The 26486-nt window shown below is 44.3% G+C and overlaps 1 protein-coding gene across 1 annotated transcript in view; it reads left to right on the top strand.

The window, feature by feature from the left end:
* Positions 1–5741: 5741 nt before the first annotated feature.
* The window catches only part of LOC138956576 (neprilysin-1-like), a gene marked incomplete at its 3' end in the record, with an annotated part of 84350 nt that continues 63605 nt past the window's right edge, over positions 5742–26486 (top strand). Inside the window, exon 1 of the mRNA XM_070327899.1 lies at positions 5742–6250. Coding sequence (XP_070184000.1) covers positions 6074–6250 — 177 coding nt within the window. The remainder of the gene's footprint in view (positions 6251–26486) is intronic.

The raw sequence follows: 26486 nt of genomic DNA on the forward strand, positions 1-26486 counted from the left end.
TCTGTCTGTCTGTAAAAAAAATCCATTTCACACGGCAGAAATTAATATGTAAAGCGCGGAGAGCACAGTTAATTGTGGTTCGCGCTATATAAGCTCACCATAATAAAAATAAATAGAACGCATCAACATGCCTTTCCCTTTCCCCAAAAAGACTTTAAATGTTATTTTTTCAAGAGATAAATTTGCCACGGTTTTGTTGTGTGTAGAACTGTCTACAATCACGTGATGTTCGTGAGACCTCTCGTAATGAAAACACAAATATGATCCTTCCTCAAATGATTGACAAACGCTCACCAAAAAAAAAAAAAAAAAGAAGAAACAAAACAAACACGAAAACTCACCGCTTTTCAAAATGGAATTTTCTTCAGCACTCTGTCGTTAATTAGGTGCATTCAACAACGAAATTCTGGACACGCTTGGGCGTGAAGAAACACTCGTTGAGATCTTGGTTGTCGCGTTAAAAGCACTCCACAAGATGGAGAGGTTTGTCCCTTTTTCATTCTCAGCCAAAACCTGCCTGCTGTGAAGTCGTAAATCAATGCGGTATTGAATAACTGTGTTTCTATTTCTTTGACGAAAGAGGTTCCTTGCTTAAAGGGATATTATCCGCTAAGAAGTCATTTTGTATTGCCCAAACACTGACGAAAACCAAAACTGTTCTCCAATTGGAACGTTTTCTCCAACGGAAAAGTAATGGGTCCCTGTAGCTAGCATTGTGGAGCACTGGAATTGTGATCCGCGAGTCCCGGTTTCGAATTATGTGCACGCACACACACACACACACACACACACACACACACACACACACACACACAGACAGACACACACACACACACACACACACACACACACATACACACACACACACACACTCACACACACACATACACACACACACACACACACACACACATACACACACACACACACACACACACACACACACACACACACACACACACCAGGGTAGAGCGACTCTTGTTGCTGCTAGATTTCCACTGGTAGGACGCGACCCGATTTCCTCAGCGATGGGATATTAAATTAATGCAATTGCAACGCACAAAAAATGAAATGAAAAATGGATTGCAGGGGAAGCAAAGTATCGTTGAAGAGTCTGAGATCGTCTCCGATATGACCTGCATTCTTCACCGACATGATGCCAGGATCACCGTTGATGATCATATACTGTTCAAAAAAAGAAACGCATAGTTGCTACTTGCCAAATTTGTTTTATTTTTCGAAAAAAATTAACAGAAAATCCAATATTTAGATTATTTGTTTGAAATTTGGTATGGACACAGTTGAATGCACACACAGTTCATTTGCATCTTCAAATCAATCAGTCAATCAATACGATTGGGTGCCGAGGCTGTCAAGTCAGTAGGGGGTGTGACTGCCTTGAGCAGCAACAACTGCCCGGCACCTTCTGGGCATGGACTGGATCAGATGCCGGATATCTTGCTGTGGGATGGTGTCCCACTCCTCCTGAAGTGCCTGCAATAGATCGCGGTGATTTGCAGGCGCTTCTTCTCGCCTGCGCACACGTCTGTCCAATTCATCCCAGAGGTGTTCTATCGGGTTCATGTCTGGCGACATGGATGGCCAGGGAAGCATCTGGACATGGTGGTCGGTGAGGAACTGGGTGGTGAGTCGTGCTGTGTGCGGGCGAGCGTTGTCCTGCTGGAATATGGCATCCTGGTCAGCCAGAAGAGGAAGGGCGTGTGGGCGCAGAATTTCCTCCACGTATCGCTGGGCAGTTATGCGCCCTTGGACGTGCACCAGGGTGCTCCTTCCAGCGGTATTGATCGCCCCCCACACCATGACGCCTCCACCACCATGAACGGGTGCCTCATCCACACAGTTGGGCGCGTAACGTTCGTTTACTCTCCGGTAGACCCTCCTCCGACCATCATGTCGCTGGAGCAGGAAGTAGGACTCGTCGCTGAACCACACGTGTCTCCAGTGATTCCGGACGGTCCAGCGAAGGTGCTGGTTGCCCCACTGCACTCGGTTCTGGCGATGGCGGCGGGTGAGGACAGCTCCTCTGTGAGGTCTGCGAGCTCTCAAACCAGCTTCATGCAGGCGGTTCCGCACGGTCTGGTCCGATAATCGGTGTGGCCCGGGGAGAGCCTGGACAGAAGATGAGGCCGACAGGAAACGATTCCGGAGGTGGCGGAGCCGTATGAAGCGGTCGTGAGCAGCAGTTGTCGCCCTTGGTCTTCCCGCTCGTGGCAAGTCAGCAACGGAGCCAGTGGCTTGAAACCTGACCCACAGTCTACTGATGGTGCTCTGGGACACGTGGAAGTGCCTGGCGATTGCACTTTGACTTTGGCCTGCTTGTAAACGACCCAATGCAATTTGGCGGTCTTCTCTGCTCAATCGGGCCATCTTTCGTCGCTGAATTGTCGTCTGATTTCTTTGTGGCGAACAATCCGCTTTTATGGGTTTTGGAAGACATGGTGAGAGCTCAATATTCCCCGAGTTTCACGAAATTACACTGAAGCATGACGAGTGGTCATGCCAAATGAGCAATTTTGACATTGTAGCCACTGATAACGCATGCGTCACGTGCAGAGCTCACTTGTGGCAATGGACGAAAGGTCGACGACCAGATAAACATTTCTGCAGTTTGGTGGATATCCTTGTAGCCATATAACTAAATTCACCAAATATTACAAGCTATGCGTTTCTTTTTTTGAACAGTATAGTTATTCTTATGTTAAAAGGAAAGGTTAGAGTATCTTTTCATGCTAGCCAGTTTTGCCTCGCAGTACACTTCGTAGAGGGACTCACTATAACAAATCTTGCATGAGTTTCTCAGACAGACGAATATTTCACTATATATCGTCTAGACTCGTAAAACATCGTGAGAAATACACACTGGGTAGCAACAAATATATCATTGGCTAGCAACAATAAGTTGCAGCATGAAAGGCAAAGCTGGAAACGTGGCTGGGGGGCCCGGTAGCTCAGTTGGTAGAGCACTGGACTTGTGATCGGAAGGTCGCAGGTTCGAATTCGGGCCGGGACGGACACGGGTCAACTTTATGTGCAGACCCAGAGACGGAAGCCATGTCCCACCCCCGTGTCATCACAATGGCACGTAAAAGACCTTGGTCATTCTGCCATAAGTGCAGGTGGCTGAATACACCTAAACACGCAGACACCTGGGTAGCGCGACTCCGTTGCTGCTAGCTTTCCACTGGGAGGAAGCGACCCGAATTTCCCAGCGATGGGACAAAAAAAGTAATGAAAATGAAAAAAAATGAAAATGAAAAATGAAAAATGAAAATGAAAAAATGATGGCAACATTATTTGAAAAGTACCGTATCTTTCCTTCCTCGTAGCTTGCTCAGTGCTTAGTTTTACATTTACTCGAAGAGACGAGATTTGCCGGCATGATTCATGTACGAAGACAGAGACTGACAGACAGACAGACAGACAGACAGACAGAGTCATACGAGCGTACACACACACAAACACGCACGGACGCACACACATGCACGCATGCAGGCACACACACGCATGCACGCACGTACACACACACACACACACACGCGCGCGCGCGCGAAGCATAAAAGCACACACACAAGCACACTCACAAGCACGCACACGAAGCGTAAAAGTAGACACAAGCACACACACACAAGCACACACACAAGCACACACACACGAGCACACACACAAGAACACACACAAGCATAAACACTCGCTCGCACGCACGTACGCACATACGCACGCAAGAGGCACTGCATCTAACACAAAAAGGCTCTTTCATTCTAATTAAAATAGCTACTTAGCCTTCACAGGAAATTCAACGACCACTGTTATGCTTTCAACTCGCGCAAGGTAACATAGCACAGACACGCAAACACATGCTTTGAGGAAAGTAATAGGTCTCAAACCCCTCAAGCTCATTTCGGAGACTTCTTCTCCTTGTACTTTGTTTGGACTTGCAATTCAATAAAAACTAATTATGTTTACAAGAGAGAACTCAGAACTCAGAGATTAATTTCTAAAGGAGAAAGTTTAAGGTTTACCCCAGCTTCCAACTTGTCCAATTTGGACAGAATAAAAAAAAAACAAGAAAGAAAGAAAGCATACCAACTAATAAACGAAAAACACGGAGATCAAAATTACGTTGTAACTGCAATCTCTTCAAAGCCAGACCCAGTGAGAGAGAGAGAGAGAGAGAGAGAGAGAGAGAGAGAGAGAGAGAGAGAGAGAGAGAGAGAGAGAGAGTCCGAGTTGAACTTCATTTTACAAGGATAAAGGTACACGGATTAAGCGAATACAAGAGAGAGAAAGAGAGAGAGAGAGAGAGAGAGAGAGAGAGAGAGAGAGAGAGAGAGAGAGGGGGGGGAGAGAGAGAGAGAGAGCGAGAGAGAGAGAGAGAGAGAGAGAGAGAGAGAGAGAGAGAGAGAGAGAGAGAGAGAGAGAGAGAGAGAGAGAGAGAGAGAGAGAACAAAGCAGATTCCGAAGAGAGAATATATACAAAATGCAAATTATCTCCCGTAGGTCAACTCACTCTAGACCTAAAGGCGCACTCCTCCCCGTGAAAACAGCCATGCTTACCACCTTACCACCTTACCACCTTACCACCTCAGATGTGCCCTGGCTTTACCTGGGATCATTCCAGCTCTCCACTTGGAGACCTACCAAAAATCAACATTCTGACTGAGCGCGGGAGAGAAAGTCTCGTGACAAGAAGGGAGTTTATTAGAAGTGCAAAGAATCCGCCCATCTTCCCTTGTTTCCCACTAATGATAGAACCCGCTATGACCACTGACCTCTGTTCTTAACCATGTAACTTCTCACCCTCATCTCACCCAAGTCTTTGTCTCAGAGTGATCAGCCACGCTATATCTGCCTTCACTTTACTTTCCGCTTCCAACCACTTGGTCTGGGTTTCTTCAAAGCAAGAACGATGAAACCCACTCAAGGTTTTAAATGAAAACATGAACATAACACCATGTGGGGGAGCAGCAGTTGACGTGTGGAAATTTGCCATCACACAGACCCCCCTCCGTCGTTTCAACGCTCTGGCAGAGTTTTTCCTCTGCTGGCAACGTCGATTACAGGTGTTTATTCCCAAAACAGTTAGCAGGTAGACGCTATACAAGCAATTTAAGCTTGCGTCGTTTTTTTGTTTAAATCCCTGCAACAGGTACGCACGCATTCCATAGATGTCTGCGGGTGCCGTTCATGGCTGTACCTCCCCCCCCCCCTGGCAAACCAGATAACAGGTGTTTATTATTGCAAATACAGATCGCATGCACGTACACGTAAAACACGCCTTTTAAATTACGCTGTTCTTATCCCTGTATCAACAGGTACGCCGCAAGATGTCTGCGGGGCCGTTGATCGCAGTCTCTCCACCCCCACTGACAGATGGCAGGTATACTTTAAACACGCCTTTAAACGTTTGCCTTATTTTTGTTTTATATCTCTCTATCAACAGGTACGCAAGATGTCTGCGGGCGCCGTTCATCGCAGTCCCTCCCCCTCCCCCTCCGTCTCCCCCTGCCCTTCCCTACAGCCCGGCGCCTTCCTTACTTCTGGCCCCATCAGAAACGGTTCCATCTCCCCCTCGGCCGAGTCGCTCAAGTCGTCGTCGTTGCTGCAGATCCCACCTCCACCGGCGTCGCAACCACGACCTTCCTCGTCTTCGCAGTCGCTGCAGCAGCACAACTCTCACTCCAGTCAGTCCTCGGTCTTCATCCCCCACCTGCCTCCCCCTCCCCGCCCCCTGTCGTCGCCGTCGTTGTCCACGCTGGTGTCTGTGCAGCAGTCGTCGTTGTCGACGCCGTCGCTGAACTCCAAGATCGCCACCACCAACGCCACTGCCACGACCCCCAGGAGACAGCAACAGGAGAGGGAGAAGCAGGAGGAGCAAGAGATCCTGAGGAAATACTCGGACCACAACCACCGCTACTCCGTCCCCTCCACGAACACGCTGAGAGTCGATCACCACGCCACCACCAACAACAGCCGGAAGTCCAGCGCGGCTGCGCGCGTCGTTACCAGTCTGGTTGACCGAGACCAGCTTCACTTCGGCTTCCTGGAGACGGACATGGAGACCACCCACGACGCTGCCCGGGTCAAGTTCCTGCAGAAGGAGCGGGGGGAGAGGGGGATGGTGGGCAAGTTCCTGCTGCGCTTGACCAGCCGTGAGCGGTACCTGGCCGGCATCAGCTGCATCCTCTTTGTGGCCTGCGTGGCCTTCATCCTCGTGGCCTTCACCCGGGACGCCCATTACAAAGGTAGGTTGTTTCTCTTTTTTGTGCCTCGCTTGATTCTCTCTCTCTATCTGTCATTTTCTGTATCTCTCTTTGTTTTGTGTGTGTGTGTTTTTTTGGTCTGTCTTTATTTTTCTCTTTGCATCTTACATGTTTTTTCTTTCTCTGCCTCTGTTTCTGTCTCTCTGCCCGTCTGTCTGTCTATTTGTCTGTCTGTCTCTGTCTCTGTCTCTGACTTTCTCTCACTCATGCTCCATTTGTGTGTGTGTGTGTATCTCTCTGTCTCTCTCTGTCTCTGTCTGTCTGTCTGTCTGTATGTCTGTTTCAGTCTGTCTGTCTGTCTGTTTCACGCTATGTCTTTGTCTCTCTTCCTGTCTGTATTTCTCTCTCTCTTTCTCTTTCTCTCTCTCTCTCTCTCTCTCTCTCTCTCTCTCTCTCTCTCTCTCTCTCTCTCTCTCTACTCCACTCTCTCTTTCATTCTCTCTCTCTTTATCTCTTGTATTTTCTATACGACCTTACTCGGCCCTGGGACTTCGGCTAGCCAAGCCTTATTACTATAGCCTTGGGCATGACTGATCCCGGGTTTCAGTGCTGATCGTTTGGTTTCAGGCTCACAAATTGATTACATGTCGCTTTTACTCAACCTTTCCCTGCCATTGTTTGTTCTCTTTGTCACTCTGTCTTTGTTTCTGATTAAGTCTTCAAGGTTGGCTATAAATGTCTTTCAATCTATTTTGCTTGATAGCACTACTGACCTCAACTATGGAAGTAATGAGTTCGAACACTTCGGTAATTAAATACAAATTTGTGTCTTGGTATAATGTGATTTGTTTTTTGATAAATTCAATCCCAAAAAGGATCGCCGATATGAACAGAAGTTTGAAGGTTTTACCGCATGATATGTCGAATCAGGTTGCCCAGGTATACTTATGCATGAGAAGCAAAGTATAGCAGTCGGTGTTCCCAATTACAAAAATACACGCGCTGTGCTCATAATTATACCACATGAGGGGAAACAGAACCAAAGATTTCTGAGCCCTCAAGGTTTAAAAGTTCACCAAACTTTTTCAGTATTTGAGATACTTTTACGTGCAGTTATATTTGTGTGGTCGTACCTTTTTTTGTTAGGTCTCCGGGCGCTTCTATATATTCCTTAGAGAGTTCTTCCATTACACGTCCATTCAGTGACGCGATTCTTGACCTTATTCTTGATTTGTGACCCTCCACCACGGAATGAGTCGCATGTCACCTTTGCATGATTTTTATATTTTTACATTTTCTTAGGGAGATTTTGAAGGTCTATACAGTGGTGAAAACCGTTTTAGAAAAGAGCAAAAACTTTTGGAGTTATAAGCCTGTGACTAAGGTGACCCTCATACTGTTACCAGACACCCCCCGGACTTATATTCATAATTAAGTCCCCGACAGAACATGGCGGGAGGGGGGGGGGGGGGTAGAAGAAGAAAAAAAGAAGAAAGGGCCACCGCAAGGGAGGATGGTTGTCACGCTCTGTCAACGAGGCACCCGAGCCGGAGGTGGTTCCAAGGAGTTTTTGATGTTGGCTTTTGATAATGGCAGAGTCCGGGTGTCTATGGGCAGCTTGTTCCATGTGCACTTCTGGCGTGTGCGAGTGCGTGCGTGCGTGTGTGTGTGTGTGTGTGTGTGTGTGTGTTTGTGTGTATGTGTGTGTGTGTGTGTGTGTGTGTGTGTGCGCGTGTGGGTATGTGTGTGTTTGTGTGCGCGTGTGTGTGTGTTTGTGTGCGCGTGTGTTTGTGTGCGCGTGTGTGTGTGTGTCTTAATGTAGACTCCAGACACACTTTTCTAATTATCTTCATGGTTGCCATGCCAGATGAAATGTAGTTATCTTGCTGTGTGACTATAGAAATCTTAATCGAAAATCCAAAATAAAGAAAACACAAGAAAGTTTGGTTATTGGACAAAACCAGACGTTTTTACTTTTTGACAAAACAGAGCCTTCACAGGTACATCGACGCAATGGTCTGTATAGTGAGCAAAACATTATGAGGCAAATGCAACAAATCAAAGACTGAGTGTGCGTTGGTTGATAATAATTGGAATAATTTCTCCGTCTGTCCACTGTAAAGACCAATGGGCCGATGTACCCGTGAAGGCTCTGTTTTGTCAAAAAGTAAAAAGTTCCGATAACGAATGTTTCTCGTTTTTATTTTTATTTTGTATTTTGTGTCACTATAGACACACGTTTCTAATTATCTTTCATGACTGATATGCCAAACGTAGGTTAAGACTTGGAATGAGTGATTTACAATATGATATGTTTAATCGCCACCTAGTAAACAACCCGGAATGTTCTTGTGGTTATTTTGCTGAAACTGTTCTTCACTATTTGTTATCATGTCCCCTGTTTAATGATGCAAGAACCGCAACAATCGGTACATTAGCTCCAGAATTTGTTAATATTGACACGCTCCTGACAGGTGATTCAAACATTTCCATATTTGAAAACAGTGCTATTTTTGTTGTTTTGTTTTGTTGTTTTTTAAATATATTACTTGGGGCCCATCTACTTTTTGATATTTAGTTGTGTCTTTCGTTCTCGTTTTGTATTTGTTTTCGTTTTTGGTATTGACACAGATTGTGTTCGATAATTCAAACTAAGTTTTCCTTGTTGTTTTTTCTCCTTTTTTCAAAAATGTGTCGCATTGATCATATTCCGCCATGAAATTTCAGGCATGTTTATGTGAGCACTTATCATAAGTTTTAAACTTGTTGTGCTCCTTCTTAATGATGTTGTTATATTATCATGTGTCTGTTTACGAATAAAATACTGTTTAAACAAAAAACGTAGTACAGTTCTCTTGTTACGTGATTATATACACAATTTTCTGATTATCTTTCATGGCTGCTATACCAGACGATGTACAGTTCTCGTTCATGGTAGTAATGCGGGACAAAGTGTAGTGCTCTTTCTGCGTAACTACAAACACCATTTTCTAATTATCTTTCATGGCTGCTATACCAGACGATGTACAGTTCTCGTTCATGGTAGTAATGCGGGACAAAGTGTAGTGCTCTTTCTGCGTAACTACAAACACCATTTTCTAATTATCTTTCATGGCTGCTATACCAGACGATGTACAGTTCTCGTTCATGGTAGTAATGCGGGACAAAGTGTAGTGCTCTTTCTGCGTAACTACAAACACCATTTTCTAATTATCTTTCATGGCTGCTATACCAGACGATGTACAGTTCTCGTTCATGGTAGTAATGCGGGACAAAGTGTAGTGCTCTTTCTGCGTAACTACAAACACCATTTTCTAATTATCTTTCATGGCTGCTATACCAGACGATGTACAGTTCTCGTTCATGGTAGTAATGTGGGACGAAGTGAAGTGCTCTTTCTGCGTAACTACAAACACCATTTTCTAATTATCTTTCATGGCTGCTATACCAGACGATGTACAGTTCTCGTTCATGGTAGTAATGAGGGACGATGTGTAGCTCTCTTTCTGCGTAACTACAAACACCATTTTCTAATTATCTTTCGTGGCTGCTATACCAGACGACGTACAGTTCTCGTTCATGGTAGTAATGCGGGACGAAGTGTAGCTCTCTTTCTGCGTAACTACAAAAAAAAACACCATTTTCTAATTATCTTTCGTGGCTGCTATACCAGACGACGTACAGTTCTCGTTCATGGTAGTAATGCGGGACAAAGTGTAGTGCTCTTTCTGCGTAACTACAAACACAATTTTCTAATTATCTTTCGTGGCTGCTATACCAGACGACGTACGCAAAACTGTTTCAAACCATATTCAGAGAGAGAGAGAGAGAGAGGGAGAGAGAGAGAGAGTAGTCACCGACAGAGAGGGGAAGCTAAGAGAACAGAGACAGACAGACAAGGAATAAGATGGAATTGTTTTTATATCGATTTTGGAAATTTAATTTTAATCATAATTTTTATATTTTTTAATTTTAAGAGCTTGTTTTTAATCCGAATATAACATATTTATATGTTTTTGGCCCTGAATCTCTATCTTCTAAAACGTTCCTGAGGAAGGGAGATAACTCAAATCAAAGTTATTTTTCAGCAAACTGAGTATGTTGATGGTAATACTTTTACACTGTCTGATTCTTATATATATATATACATACGACTAGACTAGTGTCTGTCTGTCTGTCTGTTCGCGATGCACGGCCAAAGTTCTCGGTGGATCTTTTTCAAATTTGGACACCGTATTCAGCTACACCCCGGACACAACCTCATCGATGAGATATTTCAACACGTGCTCTCAGCGCGCAGCGCTGTGCGCGCTGAACCGATTTTTTTTTTCGGGATCCACTACCAGTAACTCTTCCTTATCTTCTCCAGTGTTTTCAGCCGCGATTATCTCCCTTCCTCCGTGTGGCGTCAATCCATATTCCCGTTACTACGTTACTACTTTTAGAAGGTCACTGCACGTTACTATTTTTAGAAGGTCTCCAGTGTTTTGCGCGTTTATCTCCTTTCCTTCGTGCGCCGGCGAAGCCGGCGTACACCCGGCAAAGCCGGGTCCCAGGCGCAGCCTGGTATTCGGCTCTATTTCTTCTCGGCGAAGCCGGTACCCGGCGAAGCGGGTAATCATCTAGTATGGAATATATAGAGTAGAAGTGAGAAACAAAATGCTAGTAATAACATCAGACCAAAACATTATTTGGCAAACGAGTCCGTACCACAGAACCACACACACCAATAAAACAAACTCCACTGTTACCGCCCAACGAAGCATCCAAATATCGGAGCACGTAAAATGAAATTGAACAAAAGCATGGCGGCTGCCAAACCAAAACACTGATCTAAAAATATAGATCAGTGAACCAAAAAGAGGAAGGGGAAGTAACCTGCGGGAATTCCCGCACACGTCAGTGGGTTTTGTCCCTTGGTTTCGTCCCCTGGCTCGGTTTGTCCGTTAAAAGCTAATATCTTCCGTTTTTCTACCGTTAGGAATGTAATTTTTTGCATACAAAAAACAAAGCCTATTCCTTACAATTTCACAAAATTTGAGCTTAATTGACCCAGAGATACAAGTCTTACCCGACAAACACCGACCGACTGACTGCCCGCCCGCCCGCCCGCCTCAAACAAACAAACAAACAAACAAACAGACAGAGCAAATCCAGTAAGCCCCCCATTATTCTAATGGCGGCTTAAAAAGGCACATCCCAACCACTTCGAACCGTGTTCACACGAATAGATGCAATTTCTGCGTCCTTCGTGAAACGCAGAAGGTCAGGATTTCTCTGTAACAATTATTCGCTGCAAAGTTAGAGTCAATTCCACAATCAATGACTTGATAACTCTAGCTAAGACAGCTTCGATTCGAGGCTATTTTCGACGAATGTAGTTCAACGTCTTTTTAAAAGGTTACGATTTTCTCCCCATATTCATAGATACATTATGACGATGATTTTTCGCCATTGTAACTAAGCACTTTGCTCGCGGATCTCGAAATAGGCTTGCTTTTATTGCAGCTGCAGCTTTGTCGTGCACGTTTCTGTCGAGTTTCAGGTTTAGCTTAAAGTCACATTCCTTCTCGCGAAAACAATTATGTTCACCACTGGAAATCTGTTCTGTGCTCAATCAATCAATCAATCAATGAGTCTTATATCGCGCATATTCCGTGGGTACAGTTCTAGGCGCTCTGCAGTGATGCCGTGTGAGATGAAATTTTATACGGCCAGTAGATTGCAGCCATTTTGGCGCATATTTACCTTTCACGGCCTATTATTCCAAGTCACACGGGTATAGGTAGACAATTATTAACTGTGCCTAAGCAATTTTGCCAGGAAAGACCCTTTTGTCAATCGTGGGATCTTTAACGTGCACACCCAATGTAGTGTACACGGGGGGGGGGGGAGGTTCGGACACCGAAGAGAGTCTGCACACAAAGTTGACTCTGTGAAATAAATTTCCGCCGAACCTGGGATCGAACTCACGCTGACAGCGGCCAACTGAATACAAATCCAGCGCGCTACCAACTGAGCCATATCCCCGCTCGGAATAGAGCATCTGCATGCTAGAAATCAACAGCCAGACAGAGTAGGAATTTGTTTGTAATGTTGAATTAATTTCGTGACGGGCGCAGTGGCCTACTGAATAAGGCGCGCCGGCCTCCTATTCTGAAGATCGCGGGTTTGAATTTCGGCTGCGCCTGGTGTGTTAAGGATGGAGATTTTTCCGATCTCCCAGTTGAAATTATGTGCAGACCTGCAAGTGCCTGTGTAGTGCACTTTTGTTTGTACGCACAAGCTCAAGATCCTTTTATCTATGGCAGAGTTCGGTTGGTTGTAGAAACACGAAAATACCCAGCATGCTTCTCCTATGGCAGCCTAAATGGTGGGGTAAAAACGGTCACACACGTTTAAATCCACTCGTGCAAAAACCACGCGTGTACATTACAGTTTCAGCCAATGAACGCATAAGAACAAGAAGAAGTTGTAAGAAACAAAACTATGTTGAATTAATTTCATGACACCTATGTCAATTTGCTGAATACATTTTGCCACACATTATCCCTATGTTCAGTAAGCACTCACGCTATTGATTTGTGGGATGTGTCCAAGTGAAAAATGCTCTTATCCCATGTGAAAACCTGCACAGATCAGTGGCGGTGAGCATGATCGTGTCAGGGGCGGACGAGGGGGGGGTTTCAGGGGTTTCCGGAAACCCCCCCCCCAGCCAAAAATTTTTTTTTTAAATGGTGTTTTTTTGGGGTATTAATCAGTGACAAAATCTGCTGCCTGAAACTGGTAATGATCATCCTCAAAATGCACCAGATTGCACCATTTTGCATCCTTTTTTACAAAATTTTCCGGGGGGGCATGCCCCGGACCCCCCTAGCAAGCTAGGCGCTTTGCGCCGTCGGCTCGGCGCTTCGCGCCTTCACACCCATATCTTCACAATATACTTTTGGAAACCCCCCCCATAAAATGAACTGATCCGCCCCTGCGTGTGAACAGGGATAGCTTTACCTTTCAAGACGATGTTTGGAAATAACTCTGTCTAATTTGTATGAGTTGTGAAAGAGTGAATACCCTTGCTTTTTCTCGGACAAATAAATTCACACGTGCCCCTGTCCACGTGTTTAAGACACACCCCTCGCTAGTGATTGGCCCTTCCAATGTATGTCTAAGTAGAAGCAAGGGTATACTATTCACTCTTTCACAAACCATACAAACCCGACAGAGTTATTTTCGGAATTCGTTTATTACATCCAAGAACCACGATCTTATGCATAGCTGCACGTTGCAGTCAGGTGCGAGTGTCGTGATAGCTTTACCTTTGAAAAACCGGCACGGTTGGCCTAGTGGTAAGGCGTCCGCCCCGTGATCGGGAGGTCGTGGCCGGGTTCGAACCCCGGCCGGGTCATACCTAAGACTTTTAAATTGGCAATCTAGTGGCTGCTCCGCCTGGCGTCTGGCATTATGGGGTTAGTGCTAGGACTGGTTGGTCCGGTGTCAGAATAATGTGACTGGGTGAGACGTGAAGCCTGTGCTGTGACATCTGTCTTGTGTGTGGTGCACGTTATATGTCAAAGCAGCACCGCACTGATATGGCCCTTCGTGGTCGGCTGGGCGTTAAGCAAACAAACAAACTTAAACTTAAATCTTTGAAAAAGACGATATTCGGCAATAACTCTGTCGGGTTTGTGTAGGTTTTGAAAGAGTGAATAACCCTTCCTTTATCACGGACAAATAAATTCACACGTGCTCCTGCACGTTGCCGTCAGGTGCGAGTGTTGTGGTTTTAAACATGCTGCTCAGGAATTTGGAATAAACTGGAGTTGATTATTGCCTGGAGTTTTGATTGCTGTGTGTTAACGGCTTCACGTCGCGGCCTGGGTATCTCGTGTTGGCGTTTTACGCACGGTTTGTGGCCTTTTCATGGCGACGCCTGCTCCCTGTGGTATATTGGAGAATGCTGCATATCGTTGGATCGAGAAAGTGTTTTTTTTATCAAAAAATTTCGAAACAGATAGACTTACCACTTTAAAAAAAAATCTTTCTTCACATTTGTTGGGGGTTAATTAATGTGGAACGGTCTTTTTGGGGTGAAAAGTAACTATCATAAACAACGAGTGTAATCGTGTGGTCTGTTTAGTGTTTAGATAACAATGGTAAGTATGGAAAGTTATGAATTGAAATGATTTGTCCTCTCGTTTTATTTTGGTTTTTTGTATCTATAGGTGAAAGAAATTAGGTGAGTGGGCGTGTGTGTGTGTGTGTGTGTGTGTGAGTGTGTGTGTGTGTGTGGGGGGGTGCGTATGTGTGGCTGTGTGTGTAGGTGTGATTTCAACCAATCCGACCTCGTGACTGTTTCCCAGCCAGTTGGATACTTTCTGAATGCACTTTCTTCATTTTTGAAACGAGAGCTCGCTGTGATACTGCACGTGAAAAACGTGTGCCCGTCTACACTGATTGAAGGCTAGTGAACGTCGCGGAGATGTTTGCTGAGCCATCAGCGGTTGACGAGAGATATCACACCAGAGATTTCCCACTGGGGTGCGAATGAAAACAAATTTGGTTTCTTGCGATCGGAGATTCTCCACTGGGATGCACATGAAAACGGTTTGCTTGCAACATCCATATAGAGGAGGGTTATTAAAAATCGGGGAGGCACATGGAGACGGTTTGCTTGCAACATCCATACAGAGGCGGGTTATTACAAATCGGGGAGGCACATGAAAACGGTTTGCTTGCAACATCCATACAGAGGCTGGTTATTACAAATCGGGGATGCACATGAAAACGGTTTGCTTGCAACATCCATACAGAGGCGGGTTATTACAAATCGGGGATGCACATGAAAACGGTTCGCTTGCAACATCCATACAGAGGCGGGTTATTACAAATCGGGGATGCACATGAAAACGGTTTGCTTGCAACATCCATATAGAGGAGGGTTATTAAAAATCGGGGAGGCACATGGAAATAGTTGCATGCACCGTTTAAATAGAGGGGGGCTATTAAACCGGAGATTATCCTATGGGATGCGCATGAAAATAGTTGCTTGAAACGTTTACATAGAGGAGGGTTAATATTAAACCAGAGATTTTGCACTGGGGTGCACATAGACTAAACTTGGCATCTTTGCAAACATGTGTGGTCACTGGCGCTTGACGATAGCCTTTACAGGTCACACTGCAATACATTAACTCCATTGTCACAAAAAAAGATAGCACTGCTCTTGCTTATTTCGTCCAATTTTCTAGCCTACGCTAAAAACTTTTTTTTTTAATTATGGTGCACCGTGTGGCAAATTTGTATCAACCAGAACCGGTTGTAGATGAACTGCTAGGCCCTACGTGTTATAGCGGTCAAACAAGGACCCTTTTTGTTCATCACTCTAAGAATGACGAAGACAAACTATACGTTCGAATTAGAAATATAAACGAGACTTCTAAAGAATGACCCCCTTTTTACATTTAGTCAAGTCATTGCATGGACACCAGCGGTTACAAGTGATGTCAGACCGGAGATTCTCCACCAGGGTGCAATTACATCATACATGGCTGCTTGCGACATTTTTGTTCTTCAATAAACCTTTCAGATCTATGTGGCCAACGGCGGTTGACAAGGGTTATTAAACCGGATATACCCCACAGAGGTGTACGGATAAATATACATGGCTGCTTGTGACATTTTCTTGACTAAACCTTGCGAAAGTATGTGGCCACCGGCGGTTGACAAGGATTATTAAACCGGAGATACCCCACACAGGTGTACATAATAAATATACATGGCTGCTTGCGACGTTTTTTCTAGACTAAACCTTGCGGAAATATGTCGTTACCGACGGTCGCACAGATCTGTTAGGGTGTTCAGACTGGTGATAACAGCATAGTTACACGTCAGAAGTCAAATACCTGGCAGAGCGGACATTATAGTTTTACTTAAATAATTGCGCACATTACACCTTTGTCAAAGTTATTTCAGTTTAAAAAAACCATTATGCAATAAATTCAGTCAAAATATTGATTGTTGGTATGTGTCCAGGTGAAAGGATTCTCGTATTCCATGTGGAAGCCAGGACGTATCTGTGGCGGTGAATATGATCGCGTACGTATGCAAGAAGGGCGTAATCTTTAACGCAGACCTCACGATCATGCGAAGAAATATCAGATAATAAAATCTAGTCGCGTCAAGCAATATAAAATCAACGAGTCAATCTTGTCGACCGGAAACTAAAAGACCAACACTGAAAACACGAGATTAGTCATCACCGAGACGAGTGAAGCTTGGCTAGCCAAAACCCGAAGACCGGTGCAGGCCGCGTTACTCTCCGCAAGGTATGTGAACATTGGACTGATTTTCTTTAATTCTGAGCATATTTTCAGAGTAAACATGACATTTCTATATAAACTAAAGTTAAGCAACCCTCCCATATCAAAGCCAATTAATTATCTCTGTTCAATCATTCAGCTTTATCAACAGTATGTATGGACAGCATGTCTTTTCAGCTTACTATGCGTCGATGTTTACTGTCATCACGTGCAAAACGTGACGTAAGTACAGCTCAGGTTGTCACTTTTAAAAAAGTCATATTGATGTATTGGTAATTTTAAAGGCACAGTCAGCCTCCCGCAAACCATCACAGACATTGTCAGGCTTTTACACACAATACACCGCCCTGATATGGCCCTTCGTGGTCGGCTGGGCGTTAAGCAAACAAACAAACAAACACACAATACAAACACCCTTTCATTTAAACACTCATGCTCACCGCTTGAGAACATCCTCGGTGCCCTCAGTAAAGAGCGAGCAATTTTCCAAGAAATTGTTTTTGCGTGGTTTATCTTAACCCTGAGCCATCGTGAACCCGTGTGATCCAGTTTCCTTTTTTTCACAATTTAGTCGTCAGTTTGTGATTTCAATGCGACTCGCTGCAAACTTATCTGCAATAGCACGTTATTGTGTACCTCTGAATCTAAAACGCAACAAACGGCTGCGAGTCACACGAATTAGAGCGGTGGCGGTTGGCGATCAGAGGAACTAGCGCTATGCAGAACCGCCGTCTGCTACGAGAAAGAAGTTTTTCGTGACAAGTTTCCGTGCTTTTCTTTTTTCAAACTTTCAAAACTTCGAATTGTACTGATCTTGTCTTGATGAAAAAAGAATTCTTTTATGATTTAAGAATGTTTGTGTAACAAGCTGTCAATTTATTATTTAGATTTTAAAAGTTAAGTCGAGCGCCAAAACGAGGCGTCCGATTGTGATACTGAACAATCCGGCTGGCCACGCAAAAATGAATTCTTTGAAAATTACTCGCTCTTTACGTAGGGCACCTAGGATGTTCTCAAGCGGTGAGTGTGTAAACGAAAGGGTGTTTGTACTGTGTGTAAAAGCCTGACAGTATCTGTGATGGGTCACGGTTACGGGAGGCTGAGTGTGCCTTTAATGTTTGTCATTTGCTTATCAAATCATATATGGCACGATTATCCAAACAAAAATATATGTTGGTTTAGGGTAACCCGACCGACCCTATTTTTTTCCGCCGACCCGAATACTTTTTTTTCATTTCTTAAAAAAACTTAAACTTTTGGCACATTTTGCGAACCATACCGAGACTAAGGGAAGTAACCATTAAAAAAAAAGCCGACCTACCGACCCTATCATTTTTGGTCACGTTACCCTAAACCAACATATATTTTTGTTTGGCCTTAGGCACAAAATGATTAAATAACGTGGACGTAGAACGGTATGTCCTTACAACTGCTGCTGGTATCAGCATAAACAACAGTGTCGTTATTCTTCAGGTTTCTTAGTACAGATATTTGAAAGCCTCACATATATCTAAAACTAGTGACGTCACAAGGTGGTAAATCCTTCAGCATGTTAGGAGACTTAATTTGCACCTGAAAGTGAACCTCCGAGGGCTTATTTTTTCATCCACTTTGGAACGGCGAACAGGCCCCTCACTGCGCTCAACCACTGATCAAGTCTTTCTTTCTTTCTTTATTTGGTGTTTAACGTCGTTTTCAACCACGAAGGTTATATCGCGACGGGGAAAGGGGGGGGGGGGGGGGGGAGAGAGAGATGGGATAGAGCCACTTGTTAATTGTTTCTTGTTCACAAAAGCACTAATCAAAATAATTGCTCCAGGGGCTTGCAACGTAGTACAATATATTACCTTACTGGGAGAATGCAAGTTTCCAGTACAAAGGACTTAACATTTCCTACATACTGCTTGACCAAAATCTTTACAAACATTGACTATATTCTATACAAGAAACACTTAACAAGGGTAAAAGGAGAAACAGAATCCGTTAGTCGCCTCTTACGACATGCTGGAGAGCATCGGGTAAATTCTTCCCCCTAACCCGCGGGGGGTACTGATCAAGTCAAGCCAAATCCAGTCAAGTTAGGTCAAGTGAGAGTGCAGGCTGATATCAGGATCTGAATGTTATCAAGCATACCCGGAGTATGCTAGAGGACCCATAGTGGGTGACAACCAGTTCCAAACAGAATCGGTTGAAAATCGGCAATATGAACGCCACTTTAAGAGACTTAAATGTTTTAAATGAACACACAATATGGTTGCCTGTTGCCATGGTCTAGCCTAAATGCCACACCGGGAGGTCTAGCGGATGACAATAGCAAGATCTAGATCAGCACTTTTTAGGACGTGTACGGGAACGTGTACGGGTAACGTCATCAAATCTAGTTTTTATGTCACGCGTTTGCCAAGATCTGCAGTCTTGGTGGGAGCAAAACACCGTATGCATTTGGAACATTGGAGAAAAAAGTGAGTCACGGGTGACGCAATATCTACACGTACACGTACAGGTCTTTGCTATAAGTTCGACCATCTAGAACACTGTCATCAAGACGAAGAAGAACACCATGACGCGAGTTTGTGCTACTTCCTGCTCAGCAGCATCATAGTGTCCGACTTTCCATGTACATGGAGAAAAATGACGCAATTCAATACCTGCACCTTTAAAGTCAAACGCTGCATCTTACCATTGCCCCAGCAGACGAATTTTGCGCTAACAGTTAACTAGTTTCTTTGAAGACCGTGATGCCGCCACTCGGTTTGTGTAACTATCAGTCATATGTTGCATTTTCTATTCAGAGGTACACAATAACATGCAAATGCAGTTACAGAGTCGCATTGAAACCACAAACTGACGACTAAGTTCACCACGCATGTAAACAAAAGAACAGAAAAGAAATGTGGGTCACACGGGACCACGATGGCTCGGGGATTGAATAAACCACGAGAACTGGTGTGTGGTTTACGCATGCTAAATAGCCATTCAAGCTAACTGTGTCATTTAATGCTGTTATAGCTTATACATACTAGTGCTATTGCAAGTGTATTCGATAAAGTTATTATTTTGTGACAGATTCCATCGTTCTGTAAACCTCATATGAGGCGGAGTAAAAAAAAAATATATATATAAACAAGTCGCGTAAGGCGAAAATACAATATTTAGTCAAGTAGCTGTCGAACTCACAGAATGAAACTGAACGCAATGCCATTTTTCAGCAAGACCGTATACTCGTAGCATCGTCAGTCCACCGCTCATGGCAAAGGCAGTGAAATTGACAAGAAGAGCGGGGTAGTAGTTGCGCTAAGAAGGATAGCACGCTTTTCTGTACCTCTCTTTGTTTTAACTTTCTGAGCGTGTTTTTAATCCAAACATATCATATCTATATGTTTTTGGAATCAGGAACCGACAAGGAATAAGATGAAAGTGTTTATAAATTGATTTCGACAATTTAATTTTGATAATAATTTTTATATATTTAATTTTCAGAGCTTGTTTTTAATCCGAATATAACATATTTATATGTTTTTGGAATCAGCTAATAATGGAGAATAAGATAAATGTAAATTTGGATCGTTTTATAAATTCTTATTTTTTTTACAATTTTCAGATTTTTAATGACCAAAGTCATTAATCAATTTTTAAGCCACCAAGCTGAAATGCAATACCGAAGTCCGGGCTTCGTCGAAGATTACTTGACCAAAATTTCAACCAATTTGGTTGAAAAATGAGGGCGTGACAGTGCCGCCTCAACTTTCACGAAAAGCCGGATATGACGTCATCAAAGACATTTATCAAAATAATGAAAAAAACTTTCGGGGATTTCATACCCAGGAACTCTCATGTCAAATTTCATAAAGATCGGTCCAGTAGTTTAGTCTGAATCGCTCTACACACACACACACACACACACACACACAGACACACACACACACACACGCACATACACCACGACCCTCGTTTCGATTCCCCCTCGATGTTAAAATATTTAGTCAAAACTTGACTAAATGTAAAAAGACGTATGACGTCATGGTGTCTTGCTTCCTCGAATTTTTTTTTTTGAAGGCCCTGGAGGGCAGATGAATTTTTTTAGATGCACTTTTTGTGTGGTCTTACGCAAACTCTTGACTGGAACCAACGTCTCGATTTCGGATCATCTTTCTCCGTTCTGCAATTTTCGCTGTGAATCCAAATCAAACTGTCTTGCCAAGCATGCATGCAGTGGCGTCATAGCTTCAAATCAGCACGACCACGACAGTCAAATCAAAGCGCTTGAGATGGTAAATTGGAAGACAGCATGAAAATAACAGGCGAGAAACAAACAGTTTGATTGCATTATCTCCCTTGGTTCGCGGTCCCTCTCTACCAATCATACCTGTTTGCATTGTGCAGGGGCTGTTTCCTGATGTAATGTGCCCAAACTCAGACGCGCATCTCTCGTATTTGAGTCCCTTCATCGCCGCAGTTGTCTGTCTGGTTTGGTCAATTTGACAATGACGCAAAAGGAGAGACCCCATAGAGCCTTTATCCTATTACAATGACGTGTTCCTTCGTTGACGTCATGTGGTATGGTGGAGGCGGAGTGACATCATACATCGTGTGTCAAGAAGACAAGAAAAATGGCATACTTGTTCAGTCGCTTGCAAACCCAGTAAAGATTTGTTAACAATTCCCTAGCTTTACTGCGAAAATAGCAATCATTCAGGGTGTTGAACTTTTGATCTAGATGAACAACGATTTCATTGGTCAGTTTAAATTCATCACATAAAAAAACTGCAGACAAACGTGAATCTGGCAAGAATGCTCACATAGTAACTTTTTTTTAACGGTAGCTGCTGGTGCTTCTCCTCCTACTACTACTACTACTTCTACTACAAATACTTCTACTAATACTATTACTACGACGACTACATTCAAATCTTCTATTCATACTAACCACCTGTCTATAGCAACCACTGTTACTACTACTACTACTACTACTACTACTACTACTACTACTACTACTACTACATAAACTACTACTACTACTACTACTACTACTACTACTACTACTACTACTACTACATAAACAACTACTACATAAACTACCACTACATAAACTACTACTACATAAACTACTACTACTACTACTACTACTACTACTACTACTACTACTACTACTACTACTACTACTACTACTACTACTACTACTGACCGGCACGGTTGGCCTAGTGGTAAGGCGTCCGCCCCGTGATCGGGAGGTCGTGGGTTCGAACCCCGGCCGGGTCATACATAAGACTTTAAAATTGGCAATCTAGTGGCTGCTCCGCCTGGCGTCTGGCATTATGGGGTTAGTGCTAGGACTGGTTGGTCCGGTGTCAGAATAATGTGACTGGGTGAGACATGGAGCCTGTGCTGCGACTTTTGTCTTGTGTGTGGCGCACGTTATATGCCAAAGCAGCACCGCCCTGATATGGCCCTTCGTGGTCGGCTGGGCGTTAAGCAAACAAACAAACAAACTACTACTACTACTGCTGCTACTACTTCTACTACTACTACTACTACTACTACCACCACCACCACTACTACCACTACTACCACCACTACCACTACTACCACTACTACTACTACTACTACTACTACTACTACTACTACTACTACCACCACCACTACCACTACTACTACTACTACTACTACTACTACTACTACCACCACCACCACCACTACCACCACTACTACTACTACCACTACCACCACCACTACCACCACCACTACTACTACTACTACTACTACTACTACTACTACTACTACTACTACTACTACTACTACTACCACCACCACCACCACCACCACTACTACTACTACTACTACTACTACCACCACCACCACTACTACTACTACTACTACTGCTACTTCATAAACTACTACTACCACCACTACCACCACCACTACTACTACTACTACTACTACCACCACCACTACTACTACTACTACTACTACTACTACTACTACTACTACTACTACTACTACTACTACTACTACTACTACTACTACCACCACCACCACCACCACCACCACCACTACTACTACTACTACTACTACTACTACTACTACTACTACTACTACTACTACTACTACTACTACTACCACCACCACCACTACTACTACTACTACTACTACTACTACTACTACTACTACTACTGCTACTACTACTACTACTACTACTACTACCACCACCACTACCACTACTACTACTACTACTACTACTACTACTACTGCTACTACTACTACGGTAAGACGTTTAGCAGCATCTTCAAAATTCATATATATATATAACTCGGAGGCAAAAGAAACGCAAATAAAGGATGCGTTAATTAAACCTTTATGGACTTGAAACAAAAAGAAAAGCATGATACTACCATGTTCTGAACGTGTTGTTTTAGCGGTCTTATCTTGTCAGAACCGTGTTCGCCGTTATCTGGGTCACACGCGAGGTCTTGTTGACGGGGATCCCAAACCGTCATGGGGACAACTTTCAGCACGTACAACATGTGGAAAAGCAGCTTTTCGTGTTCAGAGTGTTCAGGCAAAGCTGTACCATACTCACAAAACTGTTACAACATTCATTTCTGCGACACAGGCGCAATGCCGAGACTATCACCAGAGAAGCGCCAACAGGCGATCGGAAGACTTGATGCCGGACAATCAGTTCAGCAAGTTGCTATGGCATTTGGAGTAAATGTCACCACGGTTTATCGCCTGCAGCAACGTTTTCATGCCACTAACAGTACCTGCGACTTACCGAGACGTGGCAGACCCCGGGTAACAACAACCCGACAAGATCGCCATCTTGTCCATCAACACCAGCGAGACCCATTCGAAACTGCCACCAACACAGCCCGTAACACAATCGGGGTACATGGACAACCCGTCAGTGCCAGAACTGTACGCCGACGCCTTGGTGGGTAGAACCTGGTAAATCGGCGTCCTGCTCAACGTCTTGTCTTGACAGCTCAGCATCGCCTGGATCGTCTAGCCTGGCCCCAGCAGCAGACTGCAGCATGCCCACTGGCGCCATCGGGACTGCGGGGTTAGGGTTAGGTGCGGAGGGTTCTTTTTCGCACGAGAAGCGCTTTTGCCTGGAACCGGGCGTGTCCGGATCTGGCGAAGACATGAACAGCGGTTTGCTAACAATAACATTCTGCAGCATGATCGATGGGGAGGTGCCAGCGTCATGATATGGGCCGCCATTGGTGTCAATCAGCGAGTGGCGCCTGTCGTCTTTCAGAACGTCGGCCAAGGTCGTGGGAATGGTGTCAATGCAGACCGCTACATCAATCAAGTCCTGCGTCCCTATGTGGTTCCATTTTTCCAGAGGTACCGGAACTGCCTGTTCCAGCAAGACAATGCCCGTCCCCATTCTACACGTGCTACCCAGGACTTCCTGTGTCACAACAACGTGAACCTTCTGCCTCATCCTGCTCGATCTCCGGATCTCAACCCAATCGAACACTTTTGGGACATCATGCAAAGAAGGATTAATGCCCTTGCCCGGAGACCCCGCACAGCAGCAGAACTGCGTGCTGCCGTGACCCATGTGTGGGCTCAGGTCCCTCAGCAGCAAATCAATGACCTCGTCCTCTCCATGTAACGGAGGTGCGTCGCAGTCATCAACGCCCAGGGAGGAGCAACACACTATTGACTTTCAACAGTCTTCAAACAGTGTTCAGTGGAACATGGCACGTCATGCTTTCATCCCAATACACTTTTCCGTATGGTTTTTGTATCGGTCAATTCGTTTCCTTGATATTGTTAACCCGAAAGAATTAATTCGACATTAAAATTCATGGGTAACCCATTTTCACTGCAGCATTTGCGTTTCTTTTGCCTCTGAGTATATATATATATATATATGTATACACAAACGTATTTTGTTTCCTATGCGAAGGTGACATGTTTGTCTTTTTGGAATACAGTCGAACCTGTCCATATCGACCAGCCTAGGGTCCCACCAAGGGTGGTCGTTAATGACAGGTGGTCGGTATGGAAAGGTGAGTTATACAGTAGTAATATCGGGGGACATTTAATGTGGACGTAATGGGCAGGTGGTCGTTGTGAAGAGGTGGTCGCTAAGGTAGGTTGGACTGTACAAACAAAATGGATTTAAATCTGAATTCTACTACCACGACAACCACCACTGCTACTGCTACTGTTGTCATTGCTGCTACTGAACGTGTGCATTTAGCAGCATCTTTACATGCACAAGCAGACATATTTGTGTTGCAGGGAAAGATTGCGTGTTGGCCTTTTGGCAAGGATAGAGATAAGCGGGGTTTCATCCGGATTATACCGGCTGCTGTGCCCAGATACGGGGATTATGGAATTATGCAAAGTCCAGTTTATAATGTCTTCAAAATTTCTCTCTCTCTCACGACAGGCAGGATGTTATCCAGTTGCTGGTAAAATCCCATTATCGGTTTGGTTTTTGTCAAGTAATAAAATATGTTTATTGTGTCGATATCAGCGTGAGTTCGATCCCAGGTTCGGCGGAAATTTATTTCAGAGTCAACTTTGTGTGCAGACTCTCTTCGGTGTCCGAACCCTCCCCCCGTGTACACTACATTGGGTGTGCACGTTAAAGATCCCACGATTGACAAAAGGGTCTTTCCTGGCAAAATTGCTTAGGCACAGTTAATAATTGTCTACCTATACCCGTGTGACTTGGAATAATAGGCCGTGAAAGGTAAATATGCGCCGAAATGGCTGCAATCTACTGGCCGTATAAAATTTCATCTCACACGGCATCACTGCAGAGCGCCTAGAACTGTACCCACGGAATATGCGCGATATAAGCCTCATTGATTGATTGATTGTGTGTGTGTGTGTGTGTGAGAGAGCGTGTGTGTGTATGTGTGAGCGTGTGTGTGTGTGTGTGTGTGCGTATGTGTGTGTGTGTGTGTATGTATGTGTGTGTGTGTGTGTGTGTGTCTGTCTGTCTGTCTGTCCGTCTGTCTCTTTGTCTGTCTCTGATGCACATCCTCGTTCTGCGATCACGTTCTGACGTCAATAAACCTCTCTCTCTCCGTCTCTATCGATCTAATATACCCCCTCCCCCTCACACACACACACACACACACACACACACACACACACACACACACACACACACACACACACACACACACACACACACACACACACACACACACACACTTTCTCAACAAGAGGCCGATCTTCGCAACCGGCTCATTACCCCAAACTTTTCTTTAAAAAAATAATTAACTAATTACAAAAATACTTACAGAAAGAAACCCAGAAAGCCCTCAAACTCGACCTTTGAATGTAGACCTGTTTGTAGACTGAGAACGAGCGAAAGGTCAGCGCTGTCTTCATGCAAATGTTAAGGCGGTGTGCCCGAGGCAGCAGACGCCCTCTGGCGGTCTCCAGACGCAGAGATAAATGTGACAAATTGGAGACTGTCCGCTATTTGTCTTCCCCTTATTACAGCGCGGTGACCTCACCACTCTGTTTACCGCCACGCCGTCCTGATAACAATGGAGGGTAAAAAACGAATGTTGGTTTAAAGACACTCGCCTACCAGTTGAAACGGCTCAACATCTCAACTCTGGCCAGGCTGTCACAAAGTTCGAGATCATCCCTCCACGAGAACACATACCAAACATCAATCAAATGACTGCTTCCTGCAACATGAGTTCTTAATAACACTTTTCGAGAGAAAAAATGATGATACATGTAGTCCATGTCCTACAGGCCTTTGGTTGATGCCTAAGCTAGATACTTGAAATACGATACAGAAAAGAACAAAACAAAAGCAAAAAAATTAACTCGCACAAAAAATCCAAACCTGCAGACGGAGGAGTCAGGCTGTTGAATTCGTGTATGTATCCCTTTGTAGTGATGCTCTCATTACCATGGAAACGCCCGTACAGGTCCACGGTGATTCGATGTTCTTCTC

The sequence above is a fragment of the Littorina saxatilis genome, unplaced genomic scaffold (genome assembly GCF_037325665.1).
Source record: "Littorina saxatilis isolate snail1 unplaced genomic scaffold, US_GU_Lsax_2.0 scaffold_464, whole genome shotgun sequence".
Taxonomy (NCBI): domain Eukaryota; kingdom Metazoa; phylum Mollusca; class Gastropoda; order Littorinimorpha; family Littorinidae; genus Littorina; species Littorina saxatilis.